The 25,397-nt window shown below is 39.6% G+C and overlaps 1 protein-coding gene across 5 annotated transcripts in view; it reads left to right on the top strand.

Moving 5' to 3' along the window:
• The window catches only part of KCNU1 (potassium calcium-activated channel subfamily U member 1), a 172,943-nt gene that overhangs the window by 75,975 nt on the left and 71,571 nt on the right, over positions 1-25,397 (top strand). For all 5 annotated transcript variants that reach the window (XR_003794232.1, XR_003794234.1, XR_003794233.1 and 2 more), the window contains exons 13-20: positions 2,345-2,450; positions 3,498-3,580; positions 4,665-4,734; positions 8,028-8,180; positions 12,212-12,324; positions 12,692-12,760; positions 16,229-16,318; positions 16,458-16,555. Coding sequence is in view for 2 of the 5 variants with exons in the window: in XM_029226625.1 (XP_029082458.1) it covers positions 2,345-2,450; positions 3,498-3,580; positions 4,665-4,734; positions 8,028-8,180; positions 12,212-12,324; positions 12,692-12,760; positions 16,229-16,318; positions 16,458-16,555 (782 nt within the window). In the remaining 3 variants the exon portion in view is untranslated. The remainder of the gene's footprint in view (positions 1-2,344; positions 2,451-3,497; positions 3,581-4,664; positions 4,735-8,027; positions 8,181-12,211; positions 12,325-12,691; positions 12,761-16,228; positions 16,319-16,457; positions 16,556-25,397) is intronic.

Genomic DNA, 25,397 nt, shown 5'->3' with positions numbered 1-25,397 from the left:
AATTAGCCTCTATTTATTTTTCTGTAGTGTTTAGGGGTTTCTATGTAGATAATCTTATTAGTTCAGATAAAGAGAGTTTATTTCTTCCTTTCTAACCCTTACGTGTACAGTGTATCTTTATTTTCTTATTGCTCTTGCTAAGACATCAAATATAATGTTGAGAAAAAAGCAATAGTTGTATTTCTTCTTCATTTCTCATTTTAAAGAAAACTTTTCTAATATTTTCCCACTAAGGCCATCCTTTTTATTTTAAAGATACTCTTTATTTGGTTAAGGATATTCTTTTCTCTTCCTAATATACCATGAGTTTTATTTCTTAACTGTGAAAAGATATTTTAATCAACTTTTTCTGTGCATCTGAGGTGGCTGTGTCATTTTTAATTTGTTAATGTGATGAGTTAAATTAATAGTTTTGCTATAATGGTTATTTTGGCTTTGTAGTATTTGTTGGGGACCATTCTCTATTTTTAAGGTGTTTGAAAGACTTTGTATAAAAATGGGATTATTTGTTGCTTGAAAGTGTGGTAGAAGTTGCCTGCTAAACCATTTAGAACTGGTGGTTTTAAAAATTGTGTTTAGTGTGTGGGTCTATGTATGTGTTTTGTTCGTTTTTGTTTAGTTTTGAGAGTTTTTAATCTCTACTTTGCCTGTAGGTATTTTTATCTTCTTTCAATATTATGAGTCATTTTTGTCTTCTCTTTTTCTCCATCAATTTTACTACAGCTTTGCCTATTATATGAGTGATTTTTTTTTCAAAGAACCAGCCTTTGTCTTTGTTCATCTTCTCTCTTTTATTTTTCTTTTCTATTTCACTGTTTGCACTCTTGTATTTATTGTCTCTTTTCTTCTTATTTCTTTGGGTTTATTCCAATATTAATGTCCAAAGCTATAACTTTCCCCTAAAGCAGGCTTTTATTGTATCCAAAGACTTAGATATTTAGTGTTTTCACATAATTAATTTCTAAGAATTTTATACATTTCATTATAATTTCTTCATAGCTCATGAGATTTTTAGCAGTCTGTTTTTCAAAATTTCCAACTATGATGAATATTTTTTAATTTTTTTGTTATTAACTTTTACTTTAATTGTACTGTGATCAGAGGTCATTATATGTACAGCAGCTTTTTTTTTTGCAGTGTGTTGAGGCTTTCCTTATTAGTCAAGTAAATTATCATTTTGGTAAATATTTGTGTGCTGTTGAGGAAAATTAAAATTATTCACAATAGCCATTATATGGAAACAACCTAAGTTTCCATCTATGGATGAATGAATAAAGATGTGGTATATATATATATATTTGAATGATATGAAATATCATTCAGCCCTAAAAAAGGAAGGAAGTCCTGTCACTTGCAACAACATGGATGAACCTGGCAGGCATTATAAGCTGGTGAAATAAGCCAGAGAGAGAAAGACAAATGCATGGTGTCACTTATATCTGGAATTTTTTTAAAAAGCCACACTTAGAGAAACAGAAAGTAGAAAGATGGTTTGCCAGGGTCTGGGGATTGGGGGAAATAGGGAGAGGTTGGTACAAAGAGTACAGACTTTCAGTTTTAAGATGAATAAGGTCTGAGGATCTAATGTAAAACATGGTGACTGTAGTTGATAACACTGTATTGTATAATTGAAATTTGCTAGGAGAGTAGAATTTAAATGTCATCACCCCCCCAGAAAGGTAAATATGTGAGGTGATGGATGTGTTAATTAAATAATGGGAGGGATCCTTTCATAATGTATACATACATCAAATCATCACGTTGTACACTAAATATCTTACAATTTTAACTGTCAATTTTGCCTCAGTAAAGGTGAAAAAAATTTAAATTAGATATCCTAAATATTGTTTGCAGAATTATAAATATCAAACTTGATGATTATTTTTTCTCCTTGATCTGTCAGTAATTGAGAGAGATGCATTGAAATCTGTCATTACAGTGGGAGGTTCATGTATTTCTCTCGTTTTGTTAAAATTTTTTGTGTATTTAGAAGCTATTTTATTAAATTCATAGTTGTTTTAGAATGCTGTGTCTTTTTGAATAATTGAAATGTTTTCACTGGTCCTGAACTTCTTTGTTCTTAGTAATTACCCCCCCTTTTTTTTTGCATTAATCTGATTTGTATTTTTTCATGTCTCTGTGATTGATTGCCCCTGAGCTTCAGACCCATTTCTGGAATTAGGCTAGTGGTATCCACATCACCTAAGGACGTGGATTAATAATGGAGGATGGATGTTTTCCAAGAGAGGATTAGAGTTTTTATTAAATGCACTAAATAATATAACAGTCTCTAAACCAAAGCCAATCTTCCTTTTCCGTATCTGGCACTATGTTCTTTATCCAGGGTTCCTCCTTCTTTGGAATTGGAAACCATATTTAAGTGCTACATGGCCTATACAACTTTTGTTTCTGGATCTGCACTGAAGTGGGAGGATCTGAGGCGAGTTGCGGTGAGATCTAGTTCTTTTCCTCCTTGTCGTTTTCCTAAGCCGCAGCAATTAAGACGACAGTGTGTATTGCTCTTCCTAAAGGATTACTCCAGACTCTTGAATTGGGGGAAATACGACTTCTTCAACTTTAAAAACTGATCATAAAGAAATGTTAGTAATTGACCTCCAAATCCTTCTTGACAGATACCAAGCAGACCTCACTATTTACCTACATTTATATTAATTTTTTTTATTTCACTAAATTCTCTATCTAGAACAGTTTTATGTTATCAGTCTAAGAGATCTGAAAAAGTTGTGGATAGCAGAAGTGTGTTAGATCTTTCTATCCAAGTGGGATTCTTACCAGATGACAGATTTCTAGGAGTCTGTCAGCTTTTACCGGCTTCTCCTAAACACACTGATATGCCCTCTGATAGGAAAGGCATGAAGGAAAATCGCAGAGATCCCAGTTAGGCTGAGACTAAAAGAGATGAGCAACAGCCAACCCTCTAGACATCTTGTGTTTAAGATGAAGGCCAACTTCCTCTCATGTTTTAGGTTTCTCACAATCATATGGAGCAAAAGGTTCAGTTTTTTTAAAGCAGAGATCTATAGAGTCAACACAAAGAATTGAAGCAAAAATTGACAAACACAGTATAATCTTTCTCTTTCCTGCAACTTGGGGTTATAAGAGCCACTTCAATAATTTTTTTGCTATTCTGAAAGGTTAATAACTATACAGGAAGTTGCTTAAAAAGATCTTATTGCTCATCACTAGTCATAAATTGACATTTCTGGATCATAGGAAAAATATCATTGTGCACTTGTTCCATTTTAAAGCAATCTACATCTGTGTTGGAGACTCTGGTCCGTCTATGCAGCCCCTTTCAGCATTTGCTGGACTGTGATTCTGATGTAAAGACATCCTTATCACAAGTCCTTCCCAAGTGTGCTCTCTTTCTTTTTGGAAATTGTATGATGAAACCATAAGAAAACCCCAAAGGGGAACACGTAAGCATTTCCCATGTATAATTAACAAGGTGGCTGCTGTTTAATCTTGAAGAATAGGTGGCCTCTGCCGAAGCATGCCTGATCATAGCCGACCCTCTGTGCAGTGATTCACATGCTGAAGACACTTCAAACATTATGAGGTAAGAAGCTGGCACTGGGTCTTACATGCTCCAGTGCTGATCTTATTTTTGCCTCTTTTAAAATAAAGCCCCATGCATAGAACTAAACAGACGTCATGTATCACAGCACAGGGTTCATCATATTCCAGGTTTCTGCCTTATTTTTTGGCCCCAGAGACTCTGCAGATGTATGAAAAAGGAAGTCAAGATAGAGTTTACTGTGTGTCAGTGTGCTTCTCCACTTACTTTCCTGGAGTTCCGTAGGGATAATAGCTGTCTAAATTTAAAAAGCAAGCCTACGAATAACTGATAACTGTTCAGATAGCACCATTCTGACTAACAGCCCCTCAGAAATAAAGACAGCATTTGTGGTTTGTGAACCTTATTCGTAGACTTTATTTACTGGGGTTTTTCTCCAGTAGTCCTAGTGAAAGATTGTGCATGGTTCAGTATGATGTGCTTTTGACTATTGGCAGTATTTTCAAGATGGCTAGGGTTAGTGTTACCATCTTGAACTGTGAACTATCTATGAGCAGGAACTCAATTTGTGGTAAGAGATTCAAACTGTCATTGTGAGGGCAATGCCATTGTACCTAACCCAGATGAACTGTTGGCCCCCAGAGCAAAATAAATACACATAGCTGAAGGTGACTCTACAAAAAGCAAGAGAAGCCTGAGAACTTGTAACGTACAGTAAATATAAGATAGATCTTAGTTTCTTAAGTTGTAAAATAAGGAAGTTGGATTAGGCAGTCTGTTAGCTACTTTGAGCTATAGATAGCAATTCAGTCTCTGTTTTTTTCTGTAATTAATGTGTTCGAGTTTGAAGACTAAAATATATGAAACTGATTATTTCCTCCTCAGGAATTGCTCCCAGAAGACCACTCTTAATACCAAAAGCTTACCTTTCCATAGATTTAATTTACTAAGTCACTAAAACCATAGCACTCTTCCATGTGTGTGCTATTAAAGATCATAACAATGAACTTTATAATGTGCTCTTTTCCTGTACTTACCCACACATAGACTTAACTTTGAATTGAATTATATTATAAAGACATTGGATATGGCACACCACTAATGAGCATATTTGTTATTTTTGTAGGGTGCTCTCTATCAAGAGCTATTACCCTAATACCAGAATCATCATACAGATACTTCAGTCCCATAACAAGGTATTGTAACATTATAGCCTGTTCTGTCTCCTCCCCTTTTAGTCTGTAGAACTAAATGAACGTAGTTCATCTAAGTAAGATATGAACTTATTACTTTATAATGAGTCTACACACAAAAAGCTTTTGCCAGTTGCAGGTGAAATTTGGAGCCCCATTAAGATTGTTAATTACATAAAAATGTAAATTTGGAAAGAGTTATGTTTACATACTTTAAAAGCTATTGCCTGATGGTCTGGAGTCCAGTCATTCTGAATTTAGGTGCTGACTGAGATCCTCCCCTTGGGGCCGTGGACAGGTCTTGGCACACCCTTAAGTACTGGGAGCCACTAAAAATAAAGTAGGCAGATTGGACAATGACAAGGGTTTGAAAAACAGCCAAGGGCTAGGGCAGGGTTGAACAATAAGGTTCATCTACTACACAAGTCCACTCATTCAAGACAGGGAGAGTTGGCTTTTTTGTCCAATGCACAGAAACCAACACAGAGAGTCAAATAAAAGGAAGAAACAGAGGAATATATTCCAAACAAAAGAACAAGACAAAACCTCAGAAAAAGACCTTAATGAAAAGGATATAAGCTACTTTTCTGATAGAGAGCTTAAAATAACAGTCATAAAGATGCTCACTGAGCTCAGGAGAAGAATGGATGAACAAAGTGAAAATTTCGACAGAGAGAAAATATTAAAAAGTTCCAAGTAGAAGTCACAGTGCTGAGGAATACAATAACTGAACTGCAAAAAAAAAAAAACCATAATAGAGAGGTTCAACAGCAGACCAGAGGAAGCAGAAGAAGGGATCAGCAAACCTGAAGATAGGATAGAGAGTGTAGACCTCACATAATCAGAGCAGCAGAAAGAAAAAAGAATGAAAAAGAGTGAAGATAGCTTAAAGGGACTTATGGGACAATATCAAGTGGACCAACATTCACATTATAGGAGTCCCAGAAGGAGAAGGGAGAGAGAAATGGGTAGAGAACTGACTTGAAGAAATAATGGCTGTCAACTTTCCTAAACAGATATTCAGATCCACAAAGCCCAGAAAGTTCCAAATAAAAGGAACCCAAAGAGATCCATATCAAGCACATTCTAATTAAAGTGTCAACAGTTGAGGACAAGGAGAGAATTTTTAAAGTAGCAAGAGAAAAACAACTTGTTACATATACGGGAACTCCCATAAGATTATCAGCAGATTTTCAACAGAAACTTTGCAGGCCAGAAGGCAGTGCCACAAGATATTCAAAGTGCTAAAAGAAAAAGAAAAAAACTGCCAACCAAGGATACTTTACCCAGCGAAGTTGTCATTCAGAATCAAAGGAACGACAAAGAGGTTTCCAGACAAGCAAAAGTTAAAGGAGTTCATCACCAATAGACAGACCTTACAAGAAATGTTAAAGGAACTTCTTTAAGCTGTAATGAAAGGGGTAATTAGTAAAAGGTAAACGTATGAAAGTATAAGTCTCATTGGTAAAGGTAAATATATAGTAAAATTCCAAATATTCTAATGTTGTAAAGGTGATGGATTAATCACTTACAAAGCTAGTATGAAGATTAAAAGACAAAAGTAGTAAATAACTACAATAATTTGTAAAATGATACATAAAATAGAAAGATGTAAATTGTAATATCAAAAATAAAACTTGGGTAGTGGGGATAAAAATATAGAACTTTTGATGTGATCAAACTTAAGTTACTGTCAACTTAAAAGAGACTTGTAGGTTGTTTTATGCAAGCTTCATGGTAACCACAAAGCAAAAACTTATAGTAAATAAGAAAGAGAAAGGAATCTAAGCATACTGCTACAGAAAGTCATCAAATCAAAGATGAAGAGAGCAAGAGGAGAAGAAAGGAACAGTGGAATTATAAAACTTTCAGAAAACACTTGACAAATGGCAGTAAATACATACTTACCAATAATTACTTTAAATATAAATTGACTAACTTTTCTAATCAAAAGACATAGAGTGGCTGAATAGACAAAAAAAAAATAAGACCCATCTATACGCTGCCTACAAGAAACTTAGATATAAGGACACGCACAGACTGAAAGTGAGGGGATGGAAAAGTAGATTCCATGCCAATGGAAAGCAAAAGAAATCTGGGGAAGCGATACTTATGTCAGACAAAATAGACTTTAAAACAAGGACTGTAATAAGAGAAAAAGAAGGGCATTACATTATCAAAAGGGTCAATCCCACAAGAGGATATAACATTTGTAAATATTTATGACACCAGCATAGGAGGACCTAAATTTATAAAGCAGATGTTAACAAATCTAAATGGAGAAATAGCAATACAATAATAGTTGGGGACTTTAATACCCTGCTTTCTTCAATGGATAGATCATCCAGATAAAAAAATCAATAAGGAAACATTGGCCTTAGACAACATATTATACCTCATGACTTAGACAAATACAGAACTTTGCATTCAAAAGCACCAGAATACACAGTCTTCTCAAAAAGTATAAAAAAAAATAAAATCTTGCCATTTGCAACAACACGAGTGGACCTCAAGGGCATAATGCTAAGTGAAATGAGTCAGAGAGAGAAAAACAAATACCATATGATCTCATTCATATGTTGAATAACAGCAAAAAAGAAATCCTGAGCTCATAGATTCCCAGAACAGGTTGGTGGTTGCCAGAGGTGGGGGTGGGCAAAATGGGGGAATGGGAACAAAAGGTATAAATTTCTAGTATAAAAGAGTCATGGTGACTGTAGTTAATAATACTTTATTTTATATTTAAATGTTGCTAAGGGAATAGAATTTCAAAGTTCCCATCACAAGAAAAAATACCTTGTAGTTACAGTAGTGATGGATGTTAACTGGACTTATTGTGGTCATCATTTGACAATATATACAAATATTGAACGTTGTACACCTGAAACTCATATAACGTTATACGTTAATTATATTTCAAAAACGTAAAACAAGCGAACAGATTGATTGCAAATTCGGGGAACTTTCTTGAGGTATATTTCTTTCTAATATTTGACTTTCTTTTCTTTTACTGAAGTACAGTTGATTTACAATATCGTATTAGTTTCAGGTGTACAATGTAGTGATTCAATATTTTTATAGATTAAACTGCATTTAAGTTATTACAAAATGATGGCTATATTTCCCCGTGCTGTACGCGATGTCCTCGTTGCTTATTTACTTTATACGTAGTAGTTTGTATCTCCTAATCCCCTTCGCCTGTCTTGCCCCTCCCTCTTTCCCTCTTCTCACTGGTAACCACTAGTTTGTTCTCTGTATCCACAAGTCTGTTCCTACTACTTTCTACCATGAAACAGGTGTTTCTGCCAAAGATCCCCAGCTGGAACTGGAATACCGGAGACGACATCGTCTGCCTTGCTGAATTAAAGCTCGGGCTTATCGCCCAAGGCTGTTTGGTGCCAGGCTTGTGTACCTTTCTAACATCTCTATTTACTGAGCAAAACAAGAAGGTAACCTTGGAAACTGATGTTGAATCTTGGCTCTATCCCCATGTCCTCATAAATTAATATCAGAAATAGAAAATAAAAATTGAGGGAAGCAAGAAGGCCCCCAGAAATGAGATTTGACTTCTACTCGAGCTGGGAAGGGATTGTGACATCTAGATTGAAGAGTCCCAAGTACCACACTGACCTTGAAGAAGTTGTTTATCTTATTGTTGCCTAAGGATATTTACCTGCAAAATAGAAATCATAATCCTGCGTCCTCCCGGCAATCCATGACGTTATGACAGTAAACGTATTCATAAATGTAGAAGCACTTTGAGTTGTTGAAGGTAGAAATATAAATAAAGGTTATGTTATTAGTGGAGAAATCATACATTTATATATGTTACATACCAAGTAATTGACATAATAATAAATTATATTCATCAAAGAGAAATAATAATACAAATAATATTAAAATCTAATTTTCCGGGTTATTTTGGGATATTCTATGCAGTAATAATAATAGTGGCCACATGTCGAATGCCTCCTGTGTGTCATGCATTTTAAGGACATTGTGTTTCCCTCAATATTTCAAGGTAGTCTCCCAGTCATGGACGCTAACTGATAGTAAGTTAGTAAGTAGCAGATGTAGAATTGTCTGACTCACAGTCTCACCACTACGCCCCGTGCCTCTGGCTGTTAGATATCTTCTCCCAGTCTTCTGCATCAGGTCTTTTGATACCTTTGTTTGAGACAAAATAAATGGCTAAATGGACTATTGAGATGAAATACTGTAGCACGTAGTATGCCTTCCAAATGCCATCTCTGTGAAATGCTCTGGGAAAAATATTCTAACCCTCAGCTGGGCCTGGTATCCTGTTGTCCAGAGCCTCTCCAGAGAGTCACCTTTCTCTCCATTTAATTACGCATCCACCTTTGCCTCTTCTTGGCTTCTCTTTGCACTTTATTTCCTTTGTCCAGTAAATTTAAAAAACTCTGTATACCTTTTCTGGTCCCTTCCTTGTTGCTGTTAAGGAAAAGCAAAAGAGGTATAAGATTCAAGAGATACTCTGGTCAGCAAAATGCTAACCGGAAACCACAGCATTCTCTAGTAATATCCCCTGTGAATGCGAGGAGATGCCATATACAGAGAAATAAAATCGACCATCAGGCAGTAGGAATGAGCCTTGGTGATGATACAGCGAACATGCTTTGACCTTCACTTAGTGGTCACTGTGTGTAGCCCAGGAAATGGCTTGTGAGGACATTGCCTGTGTGTTGTAAGCTTAGAAAGTGCAGGATAACTGCAATATGTGTTGTGAGGATTGTGATTTTTAATCTCTGTGTCTAGAGAAAATAGAGTGTGAACTCTATATGAAAACTTTGTCTCCTTCATGAAAATATAGAAGGTAAGAGATGTACAACCTGCCCTGTTGTGGTTTTATTGCTGTTGTTGTTTGTTGGGGTTTTTTTGGGGTTTTTTTATTGTTTGTTTATCTAAAGTTGGAACCTCCTCAGTGATGATGGTCACCTGTCAAGATTCATAAGGTGGCTTTTGGAAGATAGGAATTAAGGGAGATTTGTGGTCATGAAGATTTTTTGGTGGGGGGGAGTGAAGTCTGAAACTCTCTTTCAGAAATTCTAAACAGGGCAAGATTTTTTCATGTTGTACTCTGCTCTGGTGATTTAGATTCTGTAATTAATTAAATTAATTAACTAAAATTAATTTAGTTACTTAAACCTACTAACTTAGGTTTAACGATCCGGATGCTAGTGTCTTATGTCCAATTTTGCTCAGATGAGGCACTTAAACTTTCTCTGTCAGTTTCTGCATCTATGAAATAAGACTTGCTAATCTACTCATAACCTGATTTTATCCAGGTATTGAGTGAATATTTGTAAAACTTCTGGGCAGTCAGATTAGAAAGCCTTGGGTCAATGCCATGTATTCTGACTCTGTTGATGTATATTGATTTTATGGTGAGAAATCGTAGTCTGAGGAGCATCTCCAGTTGGTTCTAGGCACAGAGGATTGCCTTAAGCTTAAATTTAGATTAGATCTAATCTAACTGATTTTTTCACGCTCCCGATTCTACTATCCAAATCCAAAATCCATCTTGTCATCCTGTTTCCCATTCTGATTTTAAAAAAACTGACTCAGGTCCATCCACCTCACTACAAATAACTCAATTTTGTTTCTTTTTATGGCTGAGTAATATTTCATTGCATATATGTGCCACATCTTCTTTATCCATTCATCTGTTGATGGACACTTAGGTTGCTTCCATGTCCTGGCTATTGTAAATAGAGCTGCAATGAACATTGTGGTACATGGCTCTCTTTGAATTATGGTTTTCTCAGGGTATATGCCCAGCAGTGGGATTGCTGGGTCCTATGGTAGTTCTATTTTTAGTTTTTTCTAGAGTCTGTCATACAGAGTGAAGTAAGTCAGAAAGAGAAAAACAAATACCGTATGCTAACACATATATATGGAATCTAAAAAAAAAAAAAAAATGGTTCTGAAGAACCTAGGGGCAGGACAGGAATAAAGACGCAGATGTAGAGAATGGACTTGAGGACACGGGGAGGGGGAAGGGTAATCTGGGACGAAGCGAGAGAGTGGCATGGACATGTATACACTACCAAATGTAAAATAGATAGCTAGTGAGAAGCAGCCGCATAGCTCAGTGAGATCAGCTCGGTGCTTTGTGACCACCTAGAGGGGTGGGATAGGGAGGGTGGGAGGGAGGGAGACGCAAGAGGGAGGGGATATGGGGATATATGTATATGTGAGGCTGATTCACTGTGTTATACAGCAGAAGCTAACACACCACTGTAAAGCAGTTATACTCCGATAAAGATGTTAAAATAAATTAAAAATAAAATAAGTCTTTATTGCAAAAAACAAAAGAAAACTGACTCAGGACATCTTCATCTCTATGGTTATTTTTTACCCTCTTGCAGAACCTGGAACAGTTGGATTAGCAGCACTAAGCCAGTTTCTTTGGTCACGAGGACTTAGTGACTTGAACTGCACAGGGAGAGGACTTTAAGAAAGGGGGAAAATGCAAGAGAGTCAGCGCATCTTGAGACAGTGATGAAGTGTATTGGAAAGAGGTGGTCCTTTTTATTAGCAGGGCAGAATTTATTTTGTTTGTGTGTTTGTTTTTGTTTTGTTCTTCCTAAACCACAAGATGGCCATCTGAGGAGTGTTTCTGAACTGGCCTTAACTCTCCACTGCCGTGGTGTTTCTGAGTTCCTAGGAATTCCAGGCTTTCATTGGAGATTCTGGGCTTCAAGGAGCCCGTCGTGCCCATCGAGCAGCGTGGTGGTGATTCTCATGGCTGCGGATGGAGGAGGATGCAGATAGAGCAAAACAGAATCCCTGGGGGTCTTACACAGATGTCAGAGTGAGTTACTCAGCAACATCTGCCCCCCCGCCCCCAGTTAGACAACATTTAGCTTTTTTTGAGAGAAATCCTCTTGTCACATCCCCCGTTTCTCTAGAAGCCTACCGCTGCCCTTGATTTTTACGTTCTCATTTCCATTGATCAGGATGGCTTTTTGAGTTTATTTAAACCAAGAAGGGCTCTTCTGATACTGAGCAGAAGTCATGAATATTTTCATCTTTGTGGTATATGGTTAGTCAGTGAGTAGAAAACTAATATGTTTTTTAAAAAAATCTTAAACAGCCATATCTAGGGGGAGACAAGTTAGATTCCACATTATTCTTACCATCTTATTGTTCCTGACTCAAAAACCAGTCTACCTTGCTGAAATTATTGGAAGAAGAATTAATTTCCAGCAGGAGGCGTGGATGCCATCTGGGGAGGAACTAAGTCATGATGTTCCTACTTCATTCTGGAAATAGTTGAGATGTTAGAGTTTTTGTTCTTCCTTTGACATTTCTGTAGTTAAGCACGAGGACAAATCTCCTTTCTGGGACCTGAATGCAATGGGTACTGGTTTGGTGCTGCGCAGAATACACAATTTGTATATTGAATATCCCATTTTCCACATCACTGTGCCTCATGTGGTCTGACTGTGTGTTCCAGATCTGCCCTAAAGAGCCCTGGCAGAAACATTTCTTTAGCGGCCTGAAGAACAGAGTCCTGACTCAACGCCTCTCTGATGACTTTGCTGGAATGAGCTTTCCTGATGTTTGCCGGTAAGTTAAGGGAAACACTTTCCTCATTTTCGTGCAATGCATTCTTTCCCCAGTGTTCACAAAGGGCTCACTGTAGACCAGGCTCAGTGACAAACACAGAAGGTATAAGGATGAATAAGTCTGAGCTGCAGCCTGGAGGTTTACAGTCTGTGCGGGACAGGTTCACCTCTGTCCCAGTTGGTGCACTGGCTCTGCGTTACTCCAGGATGGACTCACTTTCAAGCGAACATTCCATATTTGAGAGGCTCTCCCTCTGCAGAGGGGGTGGTGTCCTCCCAGGCAAAGAGCACAGAGTGTCCATCGTATTATTGTGAACTGGTGCTCTGCTGTCCTCGCTTGCCTCACGATTGCTCGCTTTCCTTCCCAGGCTCTGCTTCGTGAAGATGCACCTCATGCTGATAGCCATCGAACACAAGTCCGTGTGTCACGGTTACTGGTACCAGTGAGACTTCAAATCACTTCAGAATCTTTGAGGAGAATCTTTATGATTAAGATTTTTCCAGACATACAGCCATAACCAAGCTTTTTGCTATTTGTTGAGAGCCGGCCTCAGGCTCTCAAGGCACCCAGGCTGCTGTGGTGCATTTAATACTGTCTCTAATGATTGAGGTTAGAATGGTTACCCTAGTGGGTGGGCAGGAGCTCTACCTTTGTTCCTGTGGCCTTGCCCCAATTGTGTCTCATGATCAGGAGGCAGAAGAAATGGTCACCTTCTCAGATCTGTTCCTCAGTATATTACCAGGTCTTGTAAGTCTTGACCATGAAACCATACCATGAAATAGAATTATTTGTGATAAAAAATGTTCCCACAAACTCTAGCCTTAAAAACTAATCCACAAAATGTGGTAAAATGGGAATTTGGCCTGCTGGGCAAAGTGTGCTGTTGATAAAGATAAGAGGTAACCTTATCAGACCATCAGCATTTCCTAAAAATGCGTACTGAATAATATAAGAAGTAAGAGAAGTTATCATATAATAAAAAAGAAAGTCCAGAATCAGCCACAATGATATAGAGATAAAAGATGCTGAAAAATAAAAAGTGAGGCTTACGTGGGATGGAGAACAAGAAACACTTATGTTGGCTTCTGTGTGTTTTTTAGTGGAAAACTACCTTGAATTAACTTGGAATCAATAGACTAGATTCTGATCCTGATTATGATTTGCCAGCCCAGTGGCCGTAGAGAAGTGTCCATCACCTGTAAAAGGAGGGATTCACATTAATTAATCCCTAAGACCCCTTCCAGCTCGAAGACTGACATTACCAGGAACCCTAAAATCATAGGGAAACAGTCAAAATTCAATAATTTTGAATGATATCAGAGGGACTACAAAGTATATGAAAGGCTAGAAAGAAGAAACAGTGTGTCAATTAGAGAGGATGTAGAAGGTATCTGAGCAAAAGGGGTCAGTGGGATACAGTACAGAGCAAGTGCTTAAGGAGAGTAAAGAATAGTACCATCTGGCTGGCTGAATCTTATTTAACAGTTCTGCCGTGCTCATGGAAATCTCGAAATCGAAACCCATGTGCAAGTGCCCTTTCTACTGGAAATAGGTGAGAGTAAAGAGGATGGCATCTTAGCCTCACGAGCCGGGGAGTCTGGGTTTCACACCAGCCCAAAACGATCAGGTTTTAACATTTTGGGCCTTCGATGACCTGGGTTATGCATCGGAATTATTTGCAAAGTTTGAAAGACATAGAATTCAAAACCTCACTTCTGACGTTATAAAACCAAAATCTATGAATTTTTTTGAGTCCCCATGATATAGTCATTTTATTCACTGGCATTCAGAAACTGTTATACCAAATGCTCTTAATATCCTTTCCACATTTAACATCCTAGATTTCTATAAACTTTATTAGAATGACTGTCAGGACATTGTGGACCAGAAACATGAATAAGCAACTAAGTTCTACATATATTCAAGAAGCTCTGGTGCTGTTTACTACCTAGCATACATCTACCTCCAGTAAATGAGGCAGCTGCTCCAACATAGATTTAATTTTGGTTTCTCACCAAAGAGTCAGATGCATCAAAAGAATTAAATCCTGATTTGGCAGAGATATTGGTAATAGCAGTCTTACATGATTGCTACTTCATGATCGACACTGCTATAGGCACTTCACTTACATTAACTCGCGAATCCTCCCAACAATGCTGTAAGAAGGGTATAATTAGCCCCATCTGTACAGAGGAGAAGCCAAGAAAAGTTAAATAATTTCCCCAAGCTTGCACCACACCCAGGGGCCAAGCGAGAATGTGAACTTACTCTGGGGGCACTTCTGGTCACCAGGCTGTGCTAAATCCACCACAGTCACTGTACACGGAAGGAAATGGGGCATCTCAAAGCTGGGCTTCAGGCAAGTATATTGAAAAACTAGGTGAAAACCTATTTTTTCTCACCTTTTATTTTTTCTTCTAATTGATGCACTTGACTAGACTCTAAGATGTGCAAAAGCTCTGGATAATCCTCAGGATCTCTCTTAGGGAATAATTTGTCACCCGGTAAGAGGTGAAGCTGGATCTGACCCCAGTCAGAGAATGTTCTGAGTTAGTTCCAGTGGCCTGTGTTTGCTAACAGCAGCTGGCCGTGATTCATGAAGGGGGCGTGGGGAGGATCAAGCAGTAACTTCTTTGAAAGATGTTCACCTCTTCTTTCAAATGCAACCAGAGAGATTATTCTGGCAGTATCTTCATAACTAAGCATTTAACGTGAGCTCAGAGGACCCTGCCTTTAAAAAAGAAGGTATGAAGATACAACTTAAACATATGCTTGTTAGGTAGTGAATATCAACCGGTGATACTGGGGCGGGGGAGGCACAAATCTGTCCTTTCCTTTTCAAAGTCAAAAGCAGTGATTCCAATGACATGTTAGCGTCAGTCAGTCAGTACTCAGAAAGTGACACACAATGTCTCATGCAGTCATCTGCTTGAACTCAGCTCTTCAGCATCTTTTGCTCTTGGCATAGAGCTGAAGATCTCTTGTTGCACAAGCTCTTTGTTTTTGTAAGGCTCTGACACCTTACTTTGGAATATCCTAACAACAGACTAAGCTTTGCCCAAAGGAAGACTTGACCTCTTTCCAGTGTGCATATGAAAGGAGGGGTGTGTTTTAAAGGAGGAAAGGAGTACTTTGACCACGCACAAATGAAGCGAGGGGAGGTGTAGGGTTGTAAGACCTCACCATGCTGGAGGTCTGAATGAAAGGAAATGAAAGTGGGAGATCCTGACCAGCAGGGAGAAATGTGAGGAACTCAGATAGTCATCATGGAGCACCCTATCAAAACATATCATGGATGAAGTTTATAAGGCAGTGTTTTCAAACACACAAAACCATAATAAAATAGACAATCAAAATATTCAAGTAGTGTAGAAATAGAAACAATTCACGTGGTTCCTGCTCTCAAAAATCTTGCAATCAAGATACACAAAAGTGAAGTCAGAAATAAACAAGTTCAAAAATTGTATAGGCAAATAAAAGGAACTTTTGAATCCAGCTAGTTAATTAGATGAATTTACTTTTAAAGGACAAATAGCCTGAGGATGTGCACCACTAGGATGACCGTAAGACTAGCAACCGTGTGGCCTTGGCCTGTTTGGCCTTGGGTAGCTTCAATTAGCAAGGCTTCCTGCATCTGAATTGGTTTGACCATTTCTGATGCAGGACACAATCCAGGGAGTGTGTGTAGCTCAGCAATTGGGCTATGACCTGACCCCCCTCAGTAGATTTCAGCAGCAGTCGATGAATTAAATGCAGTCAGATTCACATTTTCTACTGTAAATTTTGGCAGTAAAAAGGGATTGAGTTCTGTTAACTCTGCAACTTAGAGAATCCTTTGGTAAAAACAGATATTGCCCCAGAAATTGGAGGGGAAAATTACTGTATTATTATTTTCTGTTTCCAGTGGGCTGATACTAAATCCACCTGCTCAAGTTAAGCTCCGTAAGAACACACTAGGGTTCTTTATTGCTGAATCTGCAAAGGATGTCAAAAGGTAAATTTTTTTTTATTACTTTAACGGGGAGAAAGTCCTAAAGCGAATACAACTTAATGGCAGGTAGACTGAGTCAGCCCCGTGTTTCTTTAGTGTGAAGCCTCACATAAGTCATTCTTGATTTGCTTTCATTGTCCAGAGCCTTCTTTTACTGTGCCGTCTGTCACAGTGATGTGTATGCTCCCGAGCTAATTGGAAAATGTAGCTGCAAAAGCAAGAATCCTCGACACAAGACAGGTAACTGCGCTTTCTGTCTGGCTGTCCTCAGCCCAGCTTCTGGGGGCGTGGCCAAGGAAAGGGGAGGGACTCTATCTCTTAAAAGACAATGTCCACTTGAACTTGGCCAAGAAGTGGCAGATACTTCCCCACTGAGCATCCAAGACCTGAGAATCAGCCTTTTAGAGCTGGAAGAAACCTTACTGGTTCTCTAGTTCAGCCCCTTCACGGGCCATGCAGATGAGCTCCGAAAGAGGTTCAGTAATTTTGTCCAAAGTCACATAGCCAGCTGGAGGCACCTTCCAAGTCAATCCCAGACATGTCTACGTCACGCAGGTCTTCCCACCTTCAGTCTAAAAGTTCAGCCTGTATCTGACTGCTTCGTTGGGTATAAGGATACCCCCTCATGACCATTTCTGTTTTTTAAAATTTTATTGGGATGTCTTTGACATACAACATTGTATGAGTTTAAGGTGTACAAGATGATTTGATACATTTATATTGCAATACGATTGCCATTGTAGCATTAGCTAACACCTCTATCACCAGCATAATTATCATTTCTTCTAGTGTTGTGAACAAAACCGTTCCTTGAGTACTCTGTTCCTTAATGGATTGTAGGGAGCTTAAAATTTACTCATTCTGGCATAGTGCTGAAGAAGTGAAACTTTCCCCCTTTGCTCAAGCTGAACTCAATAGCTCACCAACAACCCTTATCACTTAAAGCAGGAAGAGAAAGGTTATTTCGAGCATTCATGATAACTTAATCGCTTCTGGTTTGAAACTTAGTCTCTTCCAGGTATGTTAAGATTGTTCAGGTAAAATCCCAGTGTTTCAGCATTTAAACTTAATTCAGAATTTGAATTTCCTATCAGGGCTCTCCTTCTCTCTAAGGTTCTTCTCCTCTCTTCTCTCCATTAGTATTCTATCTAAATGCAGGAGAAAACTTGCCTAACCGCATGGTATTCTCATAGTGGACAGCCAAGCATCCTTTCATGAGAGTCCTCCTTACTGGTTCCTGAGGTCTGTAAGTGTCAACTTCTGTGACCTCTGCATTGGCAACCAGTGACTCTGTTCCTCCTGGATTTAGGTCACCTACTGTCGTTTGTTACTGAAATCCATCGTCCCTGCCATTGCTTCTGGTCTTTTTTTTCAGATAGGATTTGCTTTTTTAAAAAAATTTATTTATTTTTTGTTGAAGTATAGTTGATTTACAATGTTGTGTTAGGTTCAGGTGTACAGCAGAGTGATTTAGTTATATATATATGTGTGTGTATATATATATATATATATATACACGCACATATTTTTTTTTCAGATTATTTTCCCATATAGATTATTACAGAATATTGAGTATAGTTCCCTGTGCTATATAGTAGGTCCTCGTTTATCAATTTTATATATAGTTGTATGTATATGTTACTCCCAAATTCCTAATTTGTCTCTCCCCCCCTACCTTTCCCCTTTGGTAACCATAAGTTTGTTTTCTATGTCTCTGAGTCTGTTTCTGTTTTGTAAATAAGTTCATTTGTATCATTTCTTTAGATTCCACATATAAGTGATATCATAAGATATTTGTCTTTCTCTCTCTGACTTACTTCACTTAGAACCACAATCTCTAGGTCCATCCATGTTGCTACAAATGGCATTATTTTGGGGTTTTTTATGGCTGAGTAGTATTCCGTTGTATATATGTACCACATCTTCTTGACCCAGTCATCTGTCAGTAGACATTTACATTGCTTCCACGTCTTGGCTATTGTAAAGAATGCTGCAGTGAACATTGGGGTGCAGGTATCTGTCTGAATTATGGTTTTCTCTGGATACGTGCCCAGGATTGGGACTGCTGGATCCTATGGTAGCTGTTTCCTTTTTGAGGAACCTCCATACTGGTCTGCATAGTTGCTACACCAATTTACATTCCCACCAGCGGTGCAAGAGGGTTCCCTTTTCTCCACACCCTCTCCAGCATTTATTTTTTTATTTTATTTTTTTTTTTTTTTGCAGTACACGGGCCTCTCACTGCTGTGGCCTCTCCCGCCGCGGAGCACAGGCTCCGGACGCGCAGGCCCAGCGGCCATGGCCCACGGGCCCAGCCGCTCCGCGGCACGTGGGATCCTCCCGGACCGGGGCACGAACCCGCGCCCCCCACACCGGCAGGCGGACTCCCAGCCACTGCGCCACCAGGGAAGCCCCAGCATTTATTATTTGTAGACTTTTTGATGATGGCCATTCTGACCAGTGTGAGGTGGCACCTCACTGTAGTTTTTAGCCTTTGGTCTTGAGCTCTACAAAGTCCCCTTTTCCTTTACTCCTTGTCTTTTTATTCCATATGTTATTTTGGTCTCTCTGCTCTGTGGGATTTGTCAGTCTCCCCACGTTCGTAGGTGTGCATGTCAGGATGTGGGAACCTAGGTGGTGCCCTCAGGCCATCTTCTGCTTAAACACACACATGCCGCCATCTGCTCTTCTCTAGTCATCTTGCACTGTTACTAAGTACTCCTCTAAGTGCGCCCACCAGGATCCATATGAAGAGGGTTTTCCTATGGATTTTCTCCCCTTACACACCATAAAATTATCCTGTGTTCCTTGTCTCACCACCTCTCACCTTCCTGAGACACCAGGTGTGTGTGTTGGTTGGGAGGGACTAAGTGTTTTCTCAGGGGTCCAGGCTCTGTCATTTTTGGGTGATAGCTTTATCGAGATATAATTCAAATACTATGAAGTAAATACCAAATCCTTTTAAAGGGTCCAGCAATTCAGTGGGTTTTAGTATATCAGCAGATTTACTCAACCATCACCACAATCGATCTTAGGACATTTCCATACCCAGCAGCAGTCATCCCCCGTCCTCCTCTTCCTGCACCCCTGGCAACCACTAGCCTACTTTCTGCCTCTACAGATTTGCCTCTTCCGGCCACGTCATAAAGAGGGGGTGATTCAGTACGTGGCCTTTTGTATCTGGCTCCTTTCACATAGCCATGTTGTAGCGTGTATCAGTACCTCACTTCTTTCCATGGGTGAATAATGTTCCATTGTGTGGATACACTTCATTTTGTTTACTCATTCATCTGTCAGTGGACACTTGGATTGTCTCCAACTTTTGGGTATTGTGGATAACGTTGCTATGAATATTGGCACAGAGATATCTGTTTGAGTTCCTCTTTTAATTTTTGTGTATACATCTAGAAGTAGAATTGCTATATCAAATATTAAGTCTATGTCTAATTTTTTGAGGAACCACCTTACTGTTTTACATAGCAGCTGCATCATTTTACATTCCTACCAGCAGTGCACAAGAACAAGGGTTCCCATTTCTCCACATGCTAACCAACACTTATTATTTTCCTTTTTTTAAAAAAAATAATAGCTGTTCTAATGAGTGTAAAGTGGCATCTTATTGTGATTTTTAACTTAATTTCCCTAATGGCTACAGATGTTGGGCATCTTTTAATAAGGATCTTATTAGCCATTTGTATATCTTCTTTGAAGAAATGTCTATTCAAACCCTCTGCCCATTTTTAAATTGGGCTATTGTCTTTCTATTATTAAGTTGCATTAGGTGTTTAAATATCCTAGATACATGTCCCTTATCAGATATGTGATTTGCAAATATTTCCTCCCATCCTGTGGTTTGGCTTTTCATTTTCTTCAAATAATTTGAAGCACAAACTTTTCGTTGTAGCACCTCTGGACACCAGGGGTGGTATTGTCGTTCCTTGTTGGATTAGTGGGTTAGTGGCTTGGCTGGGCTATTTCATTGAACTCTATTTCCCCTGCAGTGTGAAGCCTCTGGTGTTGCCCATCAGAGAGTATAGCCTTGGGATGCACATAGTCACCCTGGGATGACGGTGGTTTTAACTGGGCTCTGTTTAATTGTCTCCTTTCCTGACTCTCTGTTAAGCTCTCTGCCTCTGTTGGTATCACACCCAGCTCTTAGGCTACGCTCATTGGCTGCCAGAGACTCTATTATTTTTGACGATACCCTGAGGCAGATACTGCTTTACAATATTATCCAATTAAATTTGAGCCCCTTTGCAGGAGTAGTTTCTGAGGCTAGTCTGAGGTTTGTTCTGACCCTGAGAGAGCACTTATTAGCTGTCTCTTTCCTGGTTCACTATGGTAAATCCTCGCCCATGGTTTACCTTGTTGTTCTTATGGGGCTACCAGCATCCACTTAATGATTTGCCACCAAAATCACCATTGTTTTCAAGAACATCCTTGGGCTTGAGCTTCTCCACACTCTACTCCAAGTCAAGCCAACTCCCTTGGGAAGAACATCAGAGCTCTCTATGGTAGTGGCCTGCCTCTCCCTCTGGGCAGAACCTCTGAGCCACTGCCCAGGAGCTGTGGGGTACAAACGGTCGTCTACCTCTCTGGAATTGACATACCTGCTTTTTGACCAGGTCTCTGGGCAGTGGCGCTAGCTTCTGGACTTGGTTTGCCTCTCCGACTGTAAAACCTCGGCCTTGGGCGTGAGCTGGGATGAGGCTATTCAGTGATCCATGGTTTTCACCCTGTGATGCTGGGGCAGGGCCTCTGCCCCATGAGTGAGGGCTGCGTGGAGGAAGGGAGCCTCCATCCTCTTGGTTGTACTCACCTGGAACTTAGCCTCTGCACCATGGGGCTGGGAGAATGAGAAATGCCGGTGCCCTGCCTCTCCCCGAGACACACCGTAGCCCTTGCCTGGAAGCTGGAGGGAAGGGTAGCTCTGTGTTTCCGGGCACACGTACCCAGAATGGAGCTTCTGTCACACTTAGTTGGGGTTGGAGGAAAGGAAGCCGTTTGTGGCTCAAGTGCCTGTGGCTCTTGTAGCTCTTCCTAAGGTTTGGTATAATTTTTGAATAAATTGTCCACATTTGCTACATGCCTGTAGGACAATTTCTAGAGATTTTAATTGGGCTTGTATGTGTGTGTGTTTCAGTTTTCACTAGTTACTGTTGTTTCATGGAGGAGCAGGCCCATGGAACTTTTCATGCTTCCATCCCACGTTCCGAACTAAAGGCTCTATCCTAACCATATCTATTTTCTCTGACTCTTTAAATTTTTTTGTGAAAATCTAAGACAGTTTTAGGCATAGAAAGAAACTATTCCTATGCCATTTGCTGAAATCCTATTACCTAGAGGGCTTGCAACGGAACGCTTGACTCTGAAGAATACTGTTAATTAAATGGGCTTCAAGAGCCTATTTGGGATTCAGAAGTTAAACATTGACTCTTGCATTCTATAACAATATGAATCATTCTTTTTCTGTAATTTATTTATTTTTGGCTGTGTTGGGTCTTTGTTGCTGCGTGTGGGCTTTGTCTAGTTGCCGTGAGCGGGGGCTACTCTTCATGGCGGTGTGCGGGCTTCTCATTGCGGTGGCTTCTCTTGTTGCGGAGCATGGGCTCTAGGCATGCGGGCTCAGTAGTTGTGGCACACGGGCTTAGTTGCTCTGCGGCATGTGGAATCTTCCCGGACCAGGGCTCAGACCTGTGTCCCCTGCATTGGCAGACGGATTCGCAACCACTGCGTCACCAGGGAGGCCCAATATGAATCATTCTTGAGGCAATGGGTGAGGCTGACTAAATGGAGAAATGTCCCATTAAAGAGATGTGAATAAGAAAGAAAAAATAATACATTAAGAGTATCGTCTCATTACACATCTTTATCCCATATGAAAATTCAGCATTGTTTCATACAGTAGACATATCCCTGTAAACACAATGTACAAATCAAACTTTTGCACATAAGTTATACACTCATATGCATGCACTGCTGTCAGTCATTTTGCAAAACAAAATCTTTTATAAATTGAATAATCACTTAGCTGACTTTTAAGTGTGTTTTTGTTATAAATATTTTAAAGCAGGAAGTTAGTTGGTGTAGTATAAAGATGGAAAGATTTTTGTTTAAAGAAAAGAGCTCTGCATTCATATTTGTAGATACGCCAAATTTCTACCACTTCTATAACAGGTAATTTATAGTATCTAGGGAATCAGTAAGACTTTCAATTTATAATCTGGCATTTGATCTTCCCCGGAACCTTTCATTCTTCTCATAATAGAATCATTTTTTTTTCTTCTTGCTCCATACTGATCCTCCATCGCAGCTTCTACTACATCCAGGAGAACTCTAATTAATCTGGTACCAAGATTCTTAAATAGCAGACTATGAGTGAGCCAGCTGTTCTTACTTCGCTCTGCCAGACGATGGCAGCAGAGTACCATGAAACACTCAGGGTCTGGTAGCCAGGGGAGTGGACTTGCGTGTGAATTTGAACCTGGAGAGTTAGTTCTAGCCAAAAATGTGCCAAAGAGGACATCATCGTAGAAGGGGACTACTTGGCCTTATAGATTTAAAAGTCATGATAATGTCTTGGAAATTCTCCCAGAGAATTAACTTTCTAAAAGGACTAAGGAACTTACCAATAGATGACAGAATAGAAAATTTACTGACTTAAGAGTTAGTTCAGATTTCAGGTTGAATATTTTACATTTCAGAGTCAGATGAAATGTATCCCCGGTCCACTCCCTTTAAAGAATTATCTCTTCGTTGAGTTAATTAAGCTTGCTCAGCCCCACCAACTTCTTCCACCTCCTGTTCTCAATGAGAAGTCAGAAGACTTGAATTCTGACGGCGGCAGTGCCACTGATTGGATGCAGTTTAGGGAAGACACATCACCTTCTGGGATCTCAGTGTCATCCTTTTGAAATTCAGCAGTCCTCATCACCGCTATGGCTCTTTTCAGTTCTGATGTTCTATGATTTATAACCCCTCTTCTTTGATCACTTCCATTTTTTTTTTTTTGTTCTGAATAGAACCATACCAGAGGTTCTCCCCTTAAGTTCATAATCTAACATTTTAGAGAGGCAGCAGGGTGCAGTGGTTAAAAACGCTGGATTCTGCATTGCTCACTTACTTCTTAGCTGTGTGATCTTAGGCAAACTATTTAAGCTCTCAGAGTGTTTCCGATTTCTGTAAAATGTTGGTGATAATATTACATATCTCAGGGGGTTAAATGAGACTATTAGTACATAAAGAGTATACAGGTTGAGTCTATTCATATAGAAAGCATTAAGAACAGTTCCTGGCAAATAGTAAGTACTACATATACGGTAATTATCATAGAACCCGTGGGAACACAGACTCAAAAAAGAATCTCGTTATTTTTCTCATCAGTGAAATTCAGTTGAAATAAGAATTGGCAGAGAAGTCCTGGTAGATTTTACTTATTTGAACCCATTCCCAATGTGTTTTGGACCCAGAGCATGAAGACCATGCATGGTAGGGCCAGCCTTAAGAGCAGGGGGAATCATATGTGATTAGATAAGTTACTGGGCAGAAACTTTCCCAGCTCCAACTAAACAGCTCGCTGCCTGCCATTTCAGCACTGAATTCTCTAACGCCTGAGATTTTAGAGCGGTGGTCCTCAACCAGGGCAGGGAGAAGCACACACCGGTCTCTGTACATGATGGTGTGGAGAGTGGGCAGCGGGAGAGTGGCCTTAGGAAAGCTGTGTCCAAATTCCCCTAATCCTCACCCCCTGAGAAAGGCTTTAGATTCCTCCTTAAAATGTTAATGTTTGTGGTGGAGTCACGTGTAAATGAGAGGGGAATTATGAAGAGGAAATTGGAAAGAGGGCGTGAAAAGGGGTCGGGGATGGGCAGAAATTATAAGAAATAGTTTGAATAGGAGGTCTAAACTTGAATTTACTCTACTTCATAGTTTTCTTTAGGTTTTGACTTGGGTCATTTTTTTCATCAACATCTCAGACTAAGTGACCTCTTTAAGAAGGGAGTCAGCCCAGCCAGTGTTCCCTAGGGATGAGCATTCCAAACCTGGAAGGTTGAGCTCTAACCGCCGCAGTGAATCTACCAGCTCATCTCTCTAGCTTGGCTCTCCTCCTGCACCAATGGCTATAGGTAGGAGAGAGAGCAGAGGTGTTCCTAAATGCCTCTTCTTCTCTAAAGCAGGGCCAGGGACCACACGTCCACCCAATTCCAGCACAAAGGAAAACAACCCGGTAATAGTCCACAAAGACCATCCACCAGTATCTTGCATTCCTGTATTCACGACAGCTGCCATTGTTCTTGTAGTCAGTCCCACCGTTGGCTGTGGGGCTTCATTTTCTCGAGTCCTTGGTGTCCATCTCCACTTTGGCAGTGGCCCTCTTTATTTCTCATCCCAATGATTAAAATAGCGTCCTGGCAGGTTTCCCCGCATCTAGCCTCTCTTCAGGCCAATCCATGCCATCTTTCATGGCTCTAAGAATTTTCTTGAAGTTCTGATCATGAACAGATATATAAATAAAAAAATAAATAGATGGATGAATGTTATCCCTACTTTCACAAGACGAAAGCATTGGCTTGATCTCTTGTCCTGCTGCTTCTTCGGCTCCTGAGAGCAGTGCTTCTTATCCAGAATACGTGGTATCACTTCTTAGGTGTGTCACAATGACTGGTAGATACTAAATTTTGCAACAGGTTAGCTACTTAGTAAACTGGAGCAGATTCAGGATCAGCCAAATAAGGCAGGAATTGTTTTCACTCATTTGGGCTATGATCATATTTCCTGAGGGAGATCAAGAGGAGTAGAATTAGTGCTCTCCATATGGAAATCATATACGAGGCATGTCTTAATATGCAATCCTGTCACGTGTGCCAGGAAAGGAAAATGGTTGCCTATAGCTGTCAAGGAAATCACTTCTTGAAGAAAAGAGAAAGATAATCAAATGCTGGCCGTGCATAGGACTTTAATTTATTTTTTTTCAGTCACCCACAGGTCTTAGATGCCATGTCTTTTTTGATGTCTAAGGCTTTATTCGGAAACCCTCTTTAGAATATCCATAGAGAAGAAGTCATAGTAAGCCATGGCAAGC

Source organism: Monodon monoceros, unplaced genomic scaffold (genome assembly GCF_005190385.1).
Source record: "Monodon monoceros isolate NGI ecotype Baffin Bay Population unplaced genomic scaffold, NGI_Narwhal_1 Super_Scaffold_17, whole genome shotgun sequence".
Lineage (NCBI taxonomy): Eukaryota > Metazoa > Chordata > Mammalia > Artiodactyla > Monodontidae > Monodon > Monodon monoceros.
The sequence above is the reverse complement of the archived record's forward strand: the minus strand, read 5'-3'. Positions and strand labels throughout refer to the sequence as shown.